Source organism: Rhipicephalus microplus, chromosome X (genome assembly GCF_043290135.1).
Source record: "Rhipicephalus microplus isolate Deutch F79 chromosome X, USDA_Rmic, whole genome shotgun sequence".
NCBI lineage: Eukaryota > Metazoa > Arthropoda > Arachnida > Ixodida > Ixodidae > Rhipicephalus > Rhipicephalus microplus.
The window spans coordinates 357075570-357094080 of record NC_134710.1 but is presented as its reverse complement, the minus strand read 5'-3'; the positions used below and the strand labels follow the sequence as shown (position 1 = coordinate 357094080).

At 47.2% G+C, this 18511-nt stretch overlaps 1 protein-coding gene across 1 annotated transcript in view; it reads right to left on the bottom strand.

Moving 5' to 3' along the window:
• Nucleotides 1-5777, bottom strand: part of LOC119161981 (uncharacterized) — a 178156-nt gene extending 172379 nt beyond the window's left edge. The window contains exon 1 of the mRNA XM_037414471.2: nucleotides 5324-5777. Within this exon, the coding sequence (XP_037270368.2) occupies nucleotides 5324-5479 (156 nt within the window). The 5' untranslated portion in view covers nucleotides 5480-5777. The remainder of the gene's footprint in view (nucleotides 1-5323) is intronic.
• Between the last annotated feature and the right edge of the window lie 12734 nt (nucleotides 5778-18511).

The window sequence follows — 18511 nt, the reverse complement described above, 5'->3', positions numbered from 1 at the left end:
TGCCAAAACAGGATGTTAGGGATATTCATATAATAATCTATAGATCGTTGGTTTTCCTGGCTTCGGAATAAGAACAATATTAGCTTCCTTCAAAAGTCGTGGAACCACTCCTCTCTCATGATTGTTCATTAAAATATCGAGTGCGCTGTTCTGAGTGTTCGTCACTCAGGTTCCGAATCATGACGTTTGTTAACTGATAAGGTCTACGGGTATTATTGCACGCTGCTGCCTACTCTACCGTGCATACATCTGCCTTGGTTATCAGAGCGTCGAGCAATGCTTTGTTTTTTGCCCTCGGTATGCCTAAGTGCACGGAGGAGTGGTGACCGCGTCTAAGTACAAACACTCAAAATAATTCGGAACATCGCACACGCAGTCGATCGACCCCGGAGCGTGCCCACCGAAAAGCTGTGCGATGGCCGGCGCGTGAGCCGCCTGCCTCTAAATGAAGCAAGCTCCCTAGTGTACGTAGAATTGGGTTGCGTTACTTCAAAACAGTAGCCCTAGGCACCCCTTAGCTCTTACATAAGGAGGACTGGGTGATCAGTCTCTGTGACAAGCTGTGTGTGAGCATGCATCGCGTTGGAGCATAGACATTCGTGCGCGCATGCCTGTGCATGTGCTCCAGCGCTTTTTTTTTCTTGTGTCACGTTATTCAGTATTTATCATTCCATCAGAATATTTACGGGAAGTGCGCCTGCTGCTGGCAAAGGGTGGCGTTTTCGTCTGATGCAACATTAAGCATATTGACCCAATACAGTTACGTTTCGATTCTTTATTTTGTATGAAAAATTAAAGCGAAAGTTCTCTCTTCTACGAATACGCGTATCTACTATGATGCTATTTATTTTGCATTTAGCTTAGACTATCGCTGAATAGCTTGTATACTACCTCTAAGCAATAGACAATGAATGACTGTCGCAACCAACGATGACACGTGATCGAAATGTAAAAATACTAGTTACCTGTCACTTACCTTCTGTAACTAATTTGGGATTAAATATACCACGAAATGAGATGCACAAAAAAAAAAGCCTGAAGCCGTACGATACTTATTAGAATACACACAAAATCAGTCTCTCTGCCTGAAATTTGCTTTGACAAGCATGCCACCTTCATATATTTTCTCGAATGCTTTATTGGCGCCATCACAGGCACATCTGTTAGGGCGTCACGTAATAGTGCAAATTTTCCACGTTTAACCAAGCTAGTAAAAACGCGGATCGGAAGAGAAATAAAGCTAGAACTAGTACTTCGAGAAACAGACTAACATGGTTTAAAAAATGCAGCGATGCCATATTGCGCATGCCGCTTTATTAGCACATAGTCTCCGAGAATGATGCAGATAATTACGATAACACGGCGCAAGGAGTCGAATAGTTCTCATATTTATGAATTATGGAGTGCGGCATGTGACAGGTGCCCTCATACGTCCAGCCTTCATTGTCATATTGCTGAAGACAACCTTGCGCTAGTCTTTTGGAGATCAACAACGCAAATCTAGATGCACTAGGGAGATAAAACTTGCTAGCTATAGATAGACGGCACATGCGCGGGCCTTGCCTGTATTTATCCGCCAATGCGCTTCGTCTGCGAACGGCTGTGAATTCGGCGTTCCGAATTCTGAGCGCGCATGTACTTGTCTCGGAGCTTATAACAAGCAATTAGAAATTCTCTGGAGTGCTGAAGAGTGTGCTTTGGAGCTTTTTTCGTTTGACAAAGTTTCATTACGCTGCGCAGTATTGCTCGTGTCTTGAAGGTGTGTGGAGTTTCGAGCAGTGAGTAGCGAAATCTCGCCCAGTTGGTTGTCTACGACTGCTGTGCGTGTTTGCCTGCTCGGGTACCTCAGTAATTTGGTGGCTCAGTTCTCGATTAAGTTGCTGATTACATCCCTTGGTCAACCCTCTTTTCGCTTACCAAATATGTATCAGAAGGATATCAACTACCGGTTCTTCTACTGTGAGCGCTAGTGGCTTAGAAGTTGTTTTTTTAGCCTCTCGTATGTGCCTTTCCCAGTTTGCAGCGCTATCGGGTATAACCTCAGGTATTGGAACATTAAGATAATTTGCCTAAGCTGTGGTAACCACATAAAAACATAAGAGTGTAGAATTTTGGAAGAGGCTACTGACACGCAAGACGGGAGCCCTCATATCTACTTCGGCTCCGTCCTGACTCGCCCTTCACGACGACGGCCAGATGAAGGCAGTCCGTAGGTCAATGACGTACATCTTGACAGCACAGCCCCGTGAGTACAGGGGGGCGCGGAGGATGTTAAAAATTGTGTAAACGACTAAGAACGTCGCTATCATAATGAAGGGAGGACCAGAGCATTCGGAATAAAAAAGTGGTCAACGGGTGGGCTTCGCCATGAGCATGGTGGCTCGTCCCTTCCTCAACACAACATATAGCGATCAGGGCCCAGATTCCCTTATAGGTTGCTCCAGAACCGTTCGTTGACATCATTTATGCATGCGAAATTAGGAAATCTCTCTGCACTGACACTGTTACGTAATCTCGTCGGATGTTTTGGGAGTAGAAGTTGAAGGCCATGTGCGTTAACCACTCGCTCAAGTTCCCGGCCTTTCGGGTTATCTGCTTGGTACTCCCAGATAGTTTAAGGGAAACTGAAATTCACAAGAAGCGGCAGTCGATGCTGGGTGCTGAAATTATACTTTGGCTTCCCATACCGAACCACTGCGTAAAAATTAACCCTCTTTAAGTGGGATATACCGAGGAGCACGCAGGGGCGAAGCAAAAGACTTAATGTCTTTTGTGCCTGTCACAAGAAAATTTTTATGAAGCAACATAGACGTTGCTTCATAGGTACTAACCTGTTGCAAGCAACATAGGTACTAACCTGTTGCAATGGTTAGTACCCGGACATTGTGCTGAATAACATATTTGCGCAACTAAGAACACTCTCTTCAATAACTATGTTTAATGAATAAAGATGTTCCGAAAAGTACAAGAGCGCTAACTCAGCCTAAAACAGCATGCAGAAACTTGGCAAATAAGTGATAACTTCTGCGCATCTTCTAGAAAGTGTGTGTATGTGTGAGCACGTGGTATGTAAATAAAGAATGAATAAAACTTACCCTACTCATTGCGTCACGCTGTCGGGCCATCAAATATGGCCTTATAAATCGACCACAAGTTCAATAGCGCATGATGCTTTGTGACTTTTCCGTGGAATAATAAATGGCTTACAAATATATTCCGAAAAACTTTAACCTGTAATACATTACCTAAATCAGCGCCTTTCCAAAGACAAAAGTTTGAATAAAGTTGTTATGCAGGTCAAACTCGCCTCGAAGGCGATCTTCTAACGGAAAACGACGGTGGCAATGAATTCACAGCCTCCCGTACGCGCGATCACTCGGTCAAGCCGCGCCGCGGTGGTCTAGTGGCTAAGGTACTCGGCTGCTGACCCGCAGGTCGCGGTTTCAAATCCCGGCTGTGGCGGCTGCATTTCCGATGGAGGCGGAAATGTCGTAGGCCCGTGGGCTCAGATTTGGGTGCAGATTAAAAAACCCCAGGTGGTCAAAATTTCCGGAGTCCTCCACTACGGCGTCTCTCATAATCATATGGTGGTTTTGGGACGTTAAACCCCACAAATCAATCAATCACTCGGTCAAAATGAGTGACGTCACGGAGGCGGTGAGGAAGCAAGAAAATGTTTTTCTTGATGACATTGATTGGGCTTGTTCGGGCTCGTCATGCGCACGTTCCTTTACGTGCGCATAACTTTCTGGTGCTAGGAGGTCGGAGAGGGAATATTTGGCTTTAGTCTATACGCGGGGCTAGTGGTGAGGGTTTCGAGCTACCCTCCTCGCGTCATGAATTTGCGCGGCTTCAAAATAACAGATGTGCGCAGCTCATATCGAGCCAACTAAGCAATTCTTCTGGCATGATGCTCTTAATAGGAGACATAGCAAATGCCACAGTCTAAAATTTATTACGAGGCCTGGTGAGGGGTCCTTCAAAAAATTGTATAGCCACCACTCGTTTGTGGAAGGTGCGACAATTCCGTTGCCATATTTCGAGATATTCGGGTTGCATTTGTGTTCTACTAGCCATGGATAGTGCTTTTGCTGTGTGAGGTCGGAATGTGTTTCAGACAATGGATAGACGTAGTACCCTGGCTGCTTTAGTTCATTTCAGAATCACGGTCATTATGCTGGCGATAGGTTCGTCGACATAACCTTTAAGACCTTGAAATTCAGCATACATCTGTTGCTGAAAACTTTGCATGCTTTGTCGTTGCTGCATTGCTTGTTGTAATGTGGCTTTCATAGATTATGATGTGGTTGTAACCTGGCTAGACGTGCCGGCTGCTTTGGAAAATATTTTTTGACCGGTTATGTACCGCGGTTAGCTTTGAGCGAGACCAACTGTCATATCCTGCCAAGCTTCTTTTCAGTAACGATTCTTTGATACTCAAGAGTGGCCTTTACAAGAGCAGTGGGAGAAGCATCTCGTGTATAGCTCACCTCGTCATGTTCAGGCGCTTGCTTGGTAAGCCGGGAGCCCCCGGATTTAGGATGCTTTGGTGAGCGAAAATGGGGTCGGGTGTTATTAGAGTCCTAACGTAATCTAAATCTAAGTACACAGGCCTAAAAAATATTTATGCTTGCATCGATTGCAGGCTGGTGTGCCCAGGATTCGATCCATGACCTGCGGGTCAGTAGTCAAGCACCGTATTCATTAAACCGCCGCGGTGTGTAGAAGTGCCATCGAGACGACCTTTCATAGTACGCCTACATAGAGCGGTGAAAAACTATCTTGTACACTGCTGGCGTAGGTCCATAATGTATAAATCATTCGCCATGTCTGAGGTATTTCTTCAAACTCAAATAGGAGTATGCACACTTGAACCCACCTAGACAATCATTACACTAGTTTATTTTATTGTAAGGCAGGCGTGTCTTCGGAATAGGCGGTTACCATAAATATCACGGGCAGTGGAATTCTAGAGCGATAACTTTAGGTGATATTTTCTTGATGTCAGGGCCAGGAGCATCAGCGTCCACAAGTGAAAAGGTTTCTGGCTTGTTGTCTTAGAACATCTCGTACACTGCCAGTCAGATGTGCCCTGAGGGCATGGATATGGCGAGTACACAGTGCGGAATAACTCCGGTGCTAGACTCGTGAAATATCGCAAACGTATCCTGAAAAGGGACTGCCAGAGAATACCGTAGCATGACTATACACTGTATTAGTAGTGTGCATAGAGTCTGCAGAATGTTCTTACACGTTGTAACATTAAGGACGTTTTATTGCTACTCCAGCGTACATGTGTGAAGATAAACCAAGTGCGGCTTACCGTCAAGCCCAGAAAGAGATTGATGCCGCACTCGAAGCCATCCTCTTGGCTCAGCTTCAGCAGGAGTGCAAACAAGCACTGGAGAACGCCCGCCAGGCCTTGCGTCAGACCGGACGCACACCTGAAGCAAGTAAGAGAACCAGGCGAGCCCGACATGTTTAGTTGTCGCACAAGGCTAAACACGGTGGCCACAATCCTACAACAGGATCGACTCAACACCGGCAGCACGTCGGTCGGGGGGTGGAGCTGGTCGCTCACGCGTCTTTTAAAGTTGGTGGGCGAAGCTACGCTTGTAGGCTGCAGTGCAATTTTCGGCAGTGAGGTGCTGCGTCGTGCTTATCGCGGCATGACATCTTGTGCGATAGCCTGGTGGAATCGGCTAAGACGAAAAGATTCCTGAAACGCTTGGGTTTCGAAGTGGAGAGGGTGGCGCATTTCCTCCTCGTCAGTTATTTCTTTAAAGTACGCAAGGATGATGCCTGCGTGAACTTTCAGCTTCCCGCCGTCAGTAACAATCGTTGCGCCACGCGTTTTCATAAGTATTCGTGGTCATCGAATGACAACCGGGCAGCTCGCATGAATGCTTAGTAGCAAAAATAATCCCTATTCGCTTCAATTTCACATCTAGCATATAAAATTAAGTAGCAAGTTCTTTTTCTAAGCTGACAGAGCAATGCGCCCGGGCCCTGGTGTGGTGGCGCCACCACTTGACTCACCTTGTGACGGGCGAAAAAAAAAGTCACAGCTTTGCCGCAAAAGCGAAGCAATCATCCTGATAGCAACAAATTGGAAGGTCACGAACAGAATGGCAAGAAAATCAAACGTGTCCAACGTTTCACACGCACAGATGACGCACGAAACGTATTCACAGGTAAAGATGAATGCGAATAAGCGTCTCAGTTGTTACTTAGCTGTGCCTGAAAAGCACGCCCTTTTCGCAAACAAAGGCTGTGCAACAATTGCAGGGACCTTTGTGCGCCCCGTAACTACAATAGAATCGTTCCAGTGCAAGCCCAACACCAGCCAAGACGTATGATCCTCCCAACCGGGAGATAAAAGCGCGCGAAAGATCGTCCACTCCCCTCCTTTCCACGGGCCAAAGTACGCGTGCGAGATGAGAGCCGCCGCACGCTCACTGCGCCATCTTGCCGATGATTCTGAAAACACGACAGCTCTCCCCGGGATTCCGCGAACAGCGGTAAGTGGTAGATAAAGATAGCGTGCCGTGTGAACGTTGAAGGAGGTACTTGTCGGTAGTTATTGTGAATACATGGCTTGAACAATGAGGTACGTTTGTGCATGGGGAGTGAACTGTATTTTATGTAACAAAGCAGAAACTGTGGAACACATTTTATTGACTGTTGGAACGCAGTATATTATTGGGATGCACTGCAGAGAACTTTCACGAAGGAGCTACCAATCGACGCCTACGGTATTCATTTTCTGCCTCTTCAAAAAAGCTGTGTACCGTATGACCTCTTCATTCTGGTAGGTCTGCATTGCAAATAGAGGTCACGTATGGATGTAAAAAATGCTGGGCCCCAAGCACGATCGGGTAACGCCCATTTTGTTGACCAGGTAACAAAGCTAAGTGCTGGTACACCGAGGGATAAGTGATGAAATGCTATAGCTTAATAATTGATTGATATGTGGGGTTTGACGTCCGAAAACCACCATTTGATTATGAGAGACGCCGTAGTGGAGGGCTCCGGAAATTTCAACCACCTGGGGTTCTTAAACGTGCACCCAAATCTGAGCACACGGGCCTACAACATTTCCGCCTCCATCGGAAATGCAGCCACCGCAGCCGGGATTCGAACCCACGACCTGCGGGTCAGCAGCCGAGCACCTTAGCCACTAGACCACCGCGGCGGGGCGACGTGCACTCTCATTAACTCACGTAGCGTCTACCCTCTAGTCCGGCAGAACAACTGCGGACACGTGCTACAGCACGACTTTCAAGACGCGCATGAAGAGGCGTAATTTAACGAGGCCGGAAGCCCCACGAACGGAAAAAGGAAACCGCAACTGCTTTGTCCATTGGTCTTAAATACCAGTCGCATCAGTAGTTGTCGTAAATGTCGCGGGCCCGTGAACATATACGTCCCTTACGTTACGTTACTTACGCGAATCACAACAACGTCTGAACAAGCTCCTTACGTGGCTTCCGTTTACGCTTACGGTTCTTACCGACAATCCGTACGTAGCGCACATACTCTGAACACGGTTTTAGATGCGTGTTTTACGTCGCTAATAACAGGGGCCACCCACAGACACGTCAATAAGTAATATTGACATCAATTCTGATCTGTCCACCGATAACCAGAGTGCGCTGTTAGCGCTCTTGTTCGAGTTCAGGTCTTCCTTCGCAAGTTGCTCAAGACCCACCAGGCGTCCATCACTGAACACAGGATCACCACGTACGAGGATGCACGCCCGATACACCAGCACCCCTACCGCGTGTCGGCTAAGGAACGTGAAGCGATACGCACGCGAGTCCGCGAGATGCTTGACGATGGCGTTATCAAACCATCCCGTGGTCATCTTCAGTCGTGATTTTCAAAAAGAAGGACGGGTCGCTAGGCTTCTGCGTCGACTACCGAAAACATAACAACGTGACCAAAAAGGATGTGTCCAAAACAACGTGACCAAAAAGGACGATTCGCTAGATACACTTCGTCGCGCCCATTATTCGACTTCTCTCGATCTCAAAAGCGGGTACTGGCCAATCGAGGTAGATCAGTGAGACTGCGAGAAAACAGCCTCCCTGACTCTAGATGGTCTATACCAATTTTGAGTACTCCCTTTTGGCTTGTGTTCGGCACCAGCACCTTTTCAGCGAATGATGAACACTGTCCTCACAAGGCTCAAGTGGCAGGCTTGTCTTGTCTACCTTGATGATGTGGGTCTTCTCTGCCACGTTCAAGCAGCACATTCACCACCTGCGCAGCGTGCTGGAGGCTATCCGATCGGCGGACTTCACACTAAAGCCACAGAAGTGCCACTTCGGCTATGAAGAACGCAAATTTTTTGGACAAGTAGTTAGTTCCGAAGGAGTCCGGCCCGATCCGGACAAGCTTGCCGCTGTAGCCGAATTACCAGCTCCTGTCGATTAGAAAGCCGTCCGGCGCTTCCTTGGTTTGTGCGCCTACTATCGCCCGTTCATTCACGGCTTTCCTCAGATAGCAGAACCTCTGACTCGTCTCACGAGGGACGACACGCCGTTTGTCTGGGAAAACGAGCAACAAGCAGCTTTTGATGAACTGCGACAGCACATGCAATAAGCGTTCGTTCTCGCTCATTTCGACGATGATGCTGATACGGAGGTCCATACTGACGCTAGTAACGTTGGGCTCAGTGCAGTGCTCGTTCAGCGTCAAGAAGACATCGAAAGAGTGATATACACTGTAAGCAAAAACTATCCGAGTTTGGCGTTTTTCCGGCTCATGACCTCTGAAAACTCCCTCGCGTTTAAAATTACTACCTCGCGTAGGAGTAAAAGATGGTACATGACATAGTTTTACCACCACCTCTCAGGCAAGTAGTAAAAGGATGTCAAAATCCAGTTTTACGACTTAGGGAGTTTTCTATCACGTGATTTTTAACCTGCGTTTCAGAGTTTATTACCACGTGACTGCAAGGTGCAGCTGCTTCGGCGGCTTTTGCCCCAAACCCCCCCCCCCCCTTGTGACGCTCTCAGTGAATACTGAAGGTACGCGAAGCCCACAGATGTTTTTTTTGTTTTTTTTTTGCATCGCCGTGCCTCTGGATTGACTTCGAGTCAGTGCACTTTTACTGGAACTGGGGGCAGCATAAGCACAACAAGCGAGAACAGCATTCTTTGAAAGAAAAAAAAGAAAAAGACGAAGGGGGGGGGCTGTCAAAAGAGAGAAAAAAAGAAAAAAACCTGCTGTGGAAAGTTGTCCTGCATATTTTCGCAAATTGTTGCTTTTGCTCGGCGGTGGCTTTGGAGACAGACAGTGCAAGAAGCTCGGTACCTGTGTGTCTGGTTGGGCTGATGGATCTCACGTGTTTCCTAGATCATCGAGCGACCGTGCTCTTCCGAGCGCCTCCGAACCTGCACGTCGCGGATATCTCCAGTTCGTGGATATCTCCAGATCTGCCAGTGGTAACAAAATCAATCTGGTGTCATCGTCCGTGCTTGCCTGCTGGAGAAGCAATAAGCAAAATGCTTCACTCTGTCGTCGGTACCGAGCCGCGGCCACCAGTGACCAGTGGGAGTGTGTCGCCGGGGCAGGTGAAAGAAGCATCGCGTATATTTTGTTCCACAGTAGGCGATGTCTGCACGAGTAAAGTGCTGCCCGAATTGCCCACCTCATGCACCAACTGTCCTCAAACATGTAGCACGAAGCCGATAAGAGGCAGACGGAACCAACAAGCGGCGGCCGGTGAGCACGAAGAAAACCCGGACCTGCCCGGATGGTGGTCTTTCGTTGGAAGTATGCATACACCGCCCCGTCTCCGCAAGATAGCGGTCACGCGTTCATTTGTGTCTGAAATGACGACGAAATTCGCACAGGATATGCTTTCTGTGATCGCCAGCTGTGTGTCATCGGATAGCCGTGCTCCTCGAAAAGGCCTAGAACGCCGTCGGTAAGAAGCTTGTGTGCAGGCGTGCACCGCTCTTCTACGCCCGTTGTGATGAATACGTGCTGCTACTGTGTTTGTGCACCGTCGCTCAATTAAAATCATTGAGCTACCATTGGTTTGTGTGTACTTAGGTATATTTTATGGACTTGTGCATCAGCCCTGCTAACACGCGTGGGGCAAAGAGCCCGGTGTGCCAAGCAATTATTGGATAATCAAAAAGGTGAGATCGTGTAGATTTATAATCAAAGGTCGGTGTGACATTTAGTGCCCTGCAGCCCACCTGAAGCTTACGCTTGCACCTTCAAGCGTTGTTGTTAATCGATGGAAAAAAAGAGCTCTCCTACCGGCACTACTTGGCCGGTCAAAAAGTCGTGCCTATATATATACCGGATTGTCGAAGTGTAGTGGAGCAACGCGTGCAGTCTGTTCTAGTGGGGTATTATTCTGCATTTGTTGTGTGTGCGTGTTTGTCTGTATGTGAATCTACGTGTCACCAATTCTGCCGTTCAATAAATTCAATCAGTTCTGCTATTCAATAAATTTGTCGTCTCTGGCCGAATGCACCCGTCAATTTTTATTTTTTTACCGCAAGAAATAACTCCCAGTAATCACCTCAAAAACCTTGTGAAGGTAGTAAAAATTTACTCTCTCTATACTCGCTGAAAACCTCACTGGGGTAAATATTTACTACTCTCCCTACGTTCAAAAACTCAGTTAGCACGAGAGTAAATTTTTACCTCGGTAGTAGGTGGTAAAAAAAACCCAGGAAAGGTAGTGCGCTAGAGGACAAATGGTTTACCCAGTTTTTGAGGTTATTTCAGGTCATTTTTGTTTAGTGTGTAGCCTACGCCAGGCGCTCTCTATCCCGTGCCGAGGCGAATTATTCCACTATGGAGAAAGAGTGCCGTGCAGTCGTGTGGGCAATCACCAAGTTTTGCCCGTACCTTTATGGTCGTCCGTTCAAGATAGTGACGGACCGCCACGCTCTCTGTTGGTTGGCAAGCCTGTGTGACCCTTCAGGACGGCTTGCACGGTGGAGCTTGCCGCTACAAGGAGTTTGACGTCACCATTGTCCATATGTTCGGCCCTAAGCATGAAGACGCTGACACACTGTTACGCGCACTCCTTCAGGTCGTCAGTCAGGATGCAGAGGAAGACGAAGGCTCCTGGGCGCCATTAGCTCATCAGACTTGAGCAAACGGCAGCGACATGATGCAGAGATTCGTCTAATCATCCATGATTTAGAGGGCCAGGGTGCAATCATACAACGCTATTTATCCCGCTCGTCGACGTCGTTCTTCCTTCGAGACAGTGTGCTGTACAAGAAGAACGTTCGTTCGAACAACCGTTCTTACCTCCTAGTGGTTCCTCGAGACATGCGAGACGACGTCCTCTTCGCTTGCCATGACGAACCCACATCTGGTCATCTGGGCTACTCAGGGACATTTTCCAGAGTGAGCGATAGGTACTATTGACCAGGACTTTCGGCAAGCATCAAGAAGTACGTGATGAGCTGTCAGGAATATCAGTGTTGAAAGCAACCGTCTCTTAAACCACCTGCATGGTTCGCTTCAGCCCATTGAAGCACCTTGCACGCCGTTCGACCTAGTCGGCATGGACATTCTTGGGCCATTTCCCCTGCCTGAGGACAGCAACAAATGGGTGATCGTCGCGACTGACTACTTGACACGCTACGCTGAGATGCAGGCGATTCCACGAGCCACGGGTTCTGAGGTAGCACAATTTCACATGCGCCACATTGTGTTACGACACGGTGCTCCTTCCAGCATAATAATGGACAGAGAAACGGCATTCACGGCTCAGCTTACGGACGAAGTTTTCTAACTGAGCAACACCAGACACCGAAAGACAACTGCGCACCACCCACAAACCAACGGACTTTCCGAGCGACTGAATAAGATCCTCGCAGACATGATCTCAATGTACATCGACGTACAGCACAAAACATGGGACTGGATCTTACCTTATGTGACCTTCGCGTATAATACCGCCGTGCAAGAGACCACGTGATTGACGCCATTTCGACTTCTCTACGGCCGTGAAGTGCAGACCATGCTGGACTCTATGCTAACGTGTCAAGACGAAGACAAGCTGGCAACTTACGCCGAAGAATTCGCAGAGGGTGCTGAGGAACCCCGGCAGCTCGCGCGACTGCACATCGGCCAGCAAAAGCAGGCAGACACACGACGCTATAACACCCGCCACAGAGAAGTGTTTTACAACCCCGGAGACCAAGTTTGGGTGTGAACGCCCGTTCGCCGCTGTGGCCTTAGTGAAAAGTTACTGAGCCAGTACTTTGGACCATATGAAGTTTTACGCCACGTCATTGACGAAACTGCGAAGTGGTTCCGGACTCAACACCGCAGGCACGGAGCAGGACAAGACCGAGGCCGGACGTCGTTCATGTGTTCTGCATGAAACCATTTATTACGCGTTGTTCATAACATTTTTAATGAACTTGCTTCTTCGTTCTTTGACTTTTTCTATATTGGCACGCTCTTTAATTTCTACTTTTACTTATCCGAATTGTCATTTTTTTTTCACGTGCCTATGGTGTAACATCGGGGTGGTGCTATGTACTTTTCTTCCCCTCTTTTGGGACAATTTTTCATTTCGAAAGAGGGGATAATGCCACCCACGCGTAGTGGGTCGACTGCAAAAGCGGCTCTCAATCTGGAGAGAAAAAGAAGATCGCGTGCTTCTTCTTCGCTCGAGAGCCAGCCACGACCGACGCATCGTCCTATAGAGCTAGCAACTCGGTGGTTCATAAACACCCCAGTACTTGTGATTCATTGTGACACAGGTACGAACTTTATTATGACGCCTCCAGGGAACATTTGGAAGGACCTTGTATTAAGCATCAAATTTTCAGCAAAATGACACGTTACGAGTGTTGGAGAGACATTTCTGCGTTTTCTGCATTCAGTCTTACTACTATATATAAGCAACTAATAGAAAAGTTTATCATGATTCATACCACTGCGTCGTGGCATAAGACTGTTTCAGTCTGGTTAAGTATTTACCAAATTTCTCATTAATGATAACCCTTCTAGATTAAGCTTCAAAATCTATTTGTTCCAGATCCCACACGAGCGGGTCATGCGCCCACGGCACGGAGAACATGACTCTGAAAACTCTCGGACATGTTAATGCCATCACCGTATAGCTTTAGTTTTCCTTTATTTTTCATCACACCGCAAACGTTTGCAAATGACAGTACATGGCTGCTACTATTAGATACCACATCAAAACGACAATTATATGATTTCCATAAACGTTAACACAGCACATCGATGGATTACGTGGCTTCATGTCGGCAGAATGGGACTTACCTCGAGACATACGTCGTACACGGTGTTATCAGGGAGAAACCGAGAAATGCATTTCGTAGTGACTTGGGCGTCCTCCTCTACCGTCGTCTGCTCCACATCATAAACTTTACTAACGAGCTTTACTCCTTTTGTTCGATTCACTTCTCGGAAGTACTTGTCCAGCTCAGAGATCTTTGTGAAGCTGCACTGCAGGTGGTACATTGTGAGGTGGCTCAAACGCAGCGCCTGCTCTCTGCGCGAGCACGTAAGTGAGCTGCAGTGAATTGGAGCGAAGGGACAACGTGCCATCTACATCCTCAATTTCCACTTTTCTACCAAAGATGGCGCTGCCTGCCCGGAGTCGCAGCGCCACAACGCGTTGCTTTGCCGTCTGTTCCGCGCGCGCACATCGGTCCATGACGCCGGCGTAGCGGACCTTTGCCGCAGTCAGCGAGCGAAAGGGCAAGGGTATTCATACATATCCTATGTATGCTAGTGCGTTCATTTTTATATGTGGGTGTATATACATACAAAATTAAAAAAAAATTGAAAGCAGTTCAAACACCCCCTCCTCCGCCTACGCGAGTGCTGGCTAGTAAGGAGTACATCACAGCAACGCACCATTTCTGACGCCTAAAAGCGGCAAATATACGTTTGTGTACACCTTTACTTACACAGTTTTTTAGCAGTCCAAGTTGCCGTAGGTCGTTCGTGTTTGTCAATAAAGTTATGTGTTCTCTCTCCTAAGTTTGCATATGCAATTGTCTTTCTTGGTACTTTTGTTGTGTACAGGAATGGTGGAAGCGAATTGAGCCTGTTCGCCGAGGCAGCTGGTAACGCAATGCACCTATGAAATACCCCCGCTTCAAATCCCTTATTGTGGCGAATTGTTTGTAAATAGGTTCTTTGCAGAAATGGTGCTTTTATACCTGAAGATAATATTTTTCATTCCGCCATAGGCGTGTTTACAGGGAAGGAAAAGTATCAGTGGAACATCCTCCAGAGTAATCGAAGGGGCGATGAATTCTGACAATGCTTCAGATGGCACCCGCATTTTATCCCACTTGTGCCATGGTGTGATTCGATACGTTGACACTGTCGCGACCCCATATCCGATCACACAATGGAGAAGCGTGGAATAAATCCTTATGAAAAGTGATTTTTTTTTGCGGTGCGCATTTGGGCTGGAATACTGAGGTCCGCAACAGCGTTGGTCCTCGATGTGCCTATGTTATAGAAGTAGGGCTCCGTGTGTTTGAACGAATCCGAAAAAAATCGTTAAACTCTCGCCTGTAAAATGTTTCACCATTCAAATTTATCCATAAACTCCCATTTTAACGTGATAGCGTTAAAACGCTCGTTTCGGAAAAATTCTGGTGTTGGTCTTGGCCATGCCATCATTGGTAGTGAGTGAAAAATAATCACCTCTAGGTGTTATTGTATAAAACTCTATGGCTGTAACAGTGTTACATGTTCCGCGTATGACTGGCAATTTTTTTTTACTCTCCAATATTGAAATTGGTCATCGAAAATTTTCAAACGCAATAACCGCTTATGGGGCTCTCCTAGGTATTGTTAGTTCAGCCTAAATAAAGAATGAAAAAAAAATTGAGACTTTTACTGGTATGCGGTGCTGGGTCATCTTTATTGGCCAATTTAATTTTAATCTACTAATTGCTCGGTTAATTAGAAGAAAAAATATCAAGAGGAGGAGAAAGATGAAAGGACTGGGTGGTTTTACATATATAGCTTGTTCTCAAACGGGCTTGCTATCCTGTGCTGGGGAAGGGGAATAAGAGATGATAGAAGAGACAAGTTACAAAAAAAAAACAACTAAGTAAGGAAAAAAAACAGAAGAATAGTATTTCAGACGACACTGCTTAAAGTCTGTCTTTGAGATTAGTTGCCTTTGAGAAACGCAACAACGCTCTCAAAGCGTACCGTGCCGAGGAAGTTTTCGGCCGGTGTGCTAAGACCTTTCCTCCGACAATGGGCGATTGTCAAGTATATCGAACACTTCTGACAGTTATTTCCTTGGTGCATTGAAGCGAGGGCACACCAGAAGAAGGGTGAATGTCTCTTCGCAGCTGCTTTTATCACAAGACGGGCTACTGGACATCCAGATGCGAAACGAGTAAGCATTCGTGAAGGCCCTCACGAGCCACAGGCAGTGCAGAAGCATCTTCTCAGATTTAGGGTGCTATGCAGGATGCCCCGAGCTTCTCGGGCAGTCGAGTTGACTCCGAGCTCGCTCTTCTGTGGCCGTGGCATGAAGACAGTACGGAGCGCATGATAGCCGAGTCGATAAAAAAACGGCTACAGGATTGATTTGATTGATTTGGGGGGTTTATTGTCCCAAAACCACCATTTGATTATGAGAGACGCCGTAGTGGAGGGCTCCGGAAATTTTGACCACCTGGGGTTCTTTAACGTGCACCCAAATCTGAGTACACGGGCCTACAACATTTCCGCCTTCATCGGAAATGCAGCCGCCGCAGCCGGGAATCGGACCCGCGACCTGCGGGTCAGCAGCCGAGTACCTTAGCCACTAGACCACCGCGGCGGGGCAAACGGCTACAGGAACACGCGTGGCTTCGGAAACGCATGTGGGATATTTGTGGCGCTTATCAGAGAAATGCCACGTGCGAACACGGCAGCGCCACCATGCACTCATTCAATATTTTAACAGTGCCGTGATGTCAGCGTGATTGTCGCACTATCTTTTTGCCAACTAAATACGTGCCTCCCATGGGCATGTACGTGGGTGTTTGTCCTCCTTCAGACAGGTTCTTTCGTTCCACCTGCAGCATCGAAATTTCCACTCTCGTAAACAGCAAGGGTGCACACGAAGCACTTTCGTACTGCTCGTTTCGTTTCTATCAAATATTGCAGATAAATATAAGGACAGGTGGTCACTACGGGTGCTCCCATCATGGCGGCAACGCAGCTGTAATTTGATACGTCGTGAGCGCGGTGAACTTCAATGCGAAAATCGTAGCTGCCTCATGGTATGAGTACAGTGTCTAGAAATTTCCAGACACTGTAGTATCAGTTCTACTTCTGCGTTCGTGTGTGCACAGTGCGCAGTAAGCTGTTACATTGATCGTGCCACTTGACGTGAGTACTGCTCCTCGGCAAGAGTAAAAATGGTGGGCGTTGGTCAATCAAACTAATTGACGCGTGAACTCGGATACAATCTCGTTGATTCTCAAAGAGCTGCAGATGAACTTGTGACTGTCATGGTGATGGTGTGACTGTCCAGCGTTTGATGCAGTGAACGTTAAGCGGCAGCTTATTTGCATATGAAATAATTTGGTGAACTTACAATACTTGTGGAAGGGTGGAGCCATAAAGGAGCTTGTGATAACCTACCTTCTTGCAGTTTTTTTAAGTTGGTCGTCCACTCATCTGCTTGGTCAGCTTCAAAGGGAGGACCACATAAGCTCTGTCCTAATTTTGATTATACCAATGGACAAAGGCTTAATCACCATCACTCCGAGCGAATTAGTCTCCATTATTAAAATTTAAATCAAAGGGTCATTGTCTCGGGCGCAATTAGCAAGACCATGATTAATATGAAGCTATTAAACTTAATCTTAATTAGGACGATACCCATTGTCATCATATGATAACAGGCTAACTCGCATGGTTTTACTTAGCATGCTCAGCATTAATCATTAACTTCGCGTTAATTACCAAGTTAGCTATCTCATCCAGGCACGTAGCCAGAAATGTTTTCTTGGGGGTGGGCACCTCCTTGTTTTCGGGAGGTGTACCTCCTTAAAATGGTTTTTGTTTATTCTCTATGCCATGGTGAAGAAAATTTCAGGGAGGGGGGGGGGGGGCGGGGCATCGGTTTGGTATGCCATCTCCTGGTCATGCCCCTGCCTCGGCCTTACCAAGACTTGGCGTAATTAGCTTGGTCATTGCAGGTCCTGGGCTAACTAGTGAAATATACCACCCATCCAAATAGCTAATTAGCCAGCCACACGTGCTCGGGTGCTAGCGCATGATGACAACAAAGAAGACGCGCAGTGGCCGAGAAGCGGTCTAGAATGCGCAGGCTCACCATGATGAATAACAGGTGGCTTCAAGTTTAGCTGTGCTTGTGATGTTGTATGCAGCTCGGCTGGTACTAATCTCAGCGGCTACCGCGCTGATTATTTTAAAACAGACTTAGCGCAGGCATAAAAGCTTCAAAGTAAGTATAAACACCGCGTGCCACTAAAAATATCATCACGAAACGTTTTTGGCACTTTTATTGCATGGGTGCACTTCTGTACTCATTAGAAGGACATACAGATGAAAGAAGATTTGTTTGGTTTAAAAACACCGCCCAAATTAGTCGACCGTCCTAGACGCGAAGACTGGTTCCACCGTAACCAATGAAACGCAGCGCGCTGAGGTGTGTATTTCACTTTTTCGTACTGTCGGCTTATTCAAAAGAGGGTGTCGCCAGAGCTCGGAAAGATCCCGAGTTTCGCGAAAGTCGGCCAAAACTCGGCTGATCCTGCATAGCACCCCTAGTTGATCGCGTCAGAAGACGAAGCTGTAGATTCGGGTCCAACTTGCAAAGACACGCGTTTGAGAATTCCGTCGAGTTCTACTGTGCGAGTGTCAAGTCACGTGCAAGTTAAGAAAGCCTTGTAGCAACATCCGTTCTTGGTAACGGTCTAGCTAAATAACGGTATGTTGTTCTGCTTCTCTACAGCGTGGTTATAAAGTAGTCATATGTCAGTGACTGTATCTTCATTTGGCCCATGACGGTACGGTGACATAATGCGCTGGAGGGCTGATTTGGATTCGGAGAAGACTGACCATCACTGCGGTGGCTTCAAGTACGAACTCCAGAGCAGCATGGATGGCTGTGAGTTCTACAGACGACGATAATGTAAAATGTGATGTTTTGAATTTTGTGGAGGAGGATTTCCCACAGGAATGACCCCTGTCCGTGCTGAGCTTGCAGAAGAAACAGAACCACTCGTGTAAATATGAAGGCGTCCGCTGTGTTTTTAGTGCAGGAACGATACCGTGGCTTGTTGTAGGACCGAATTTGACGACTGTATTTTGTTTTGTATTCCGGCAATGGTTATCAAGTCTTTTTCATCCAGCGGCCGTGATCAGGGATTCCCGTGGCTGTCAACATCACAATGGTAAATGCAGTCTTGCTACATGCGTAAAGTTTGTAGGACTTGTTGTAGGCCCGTGTGCTCAGATTTGGGTGCACGTTAAAGAGCCCCAGGTG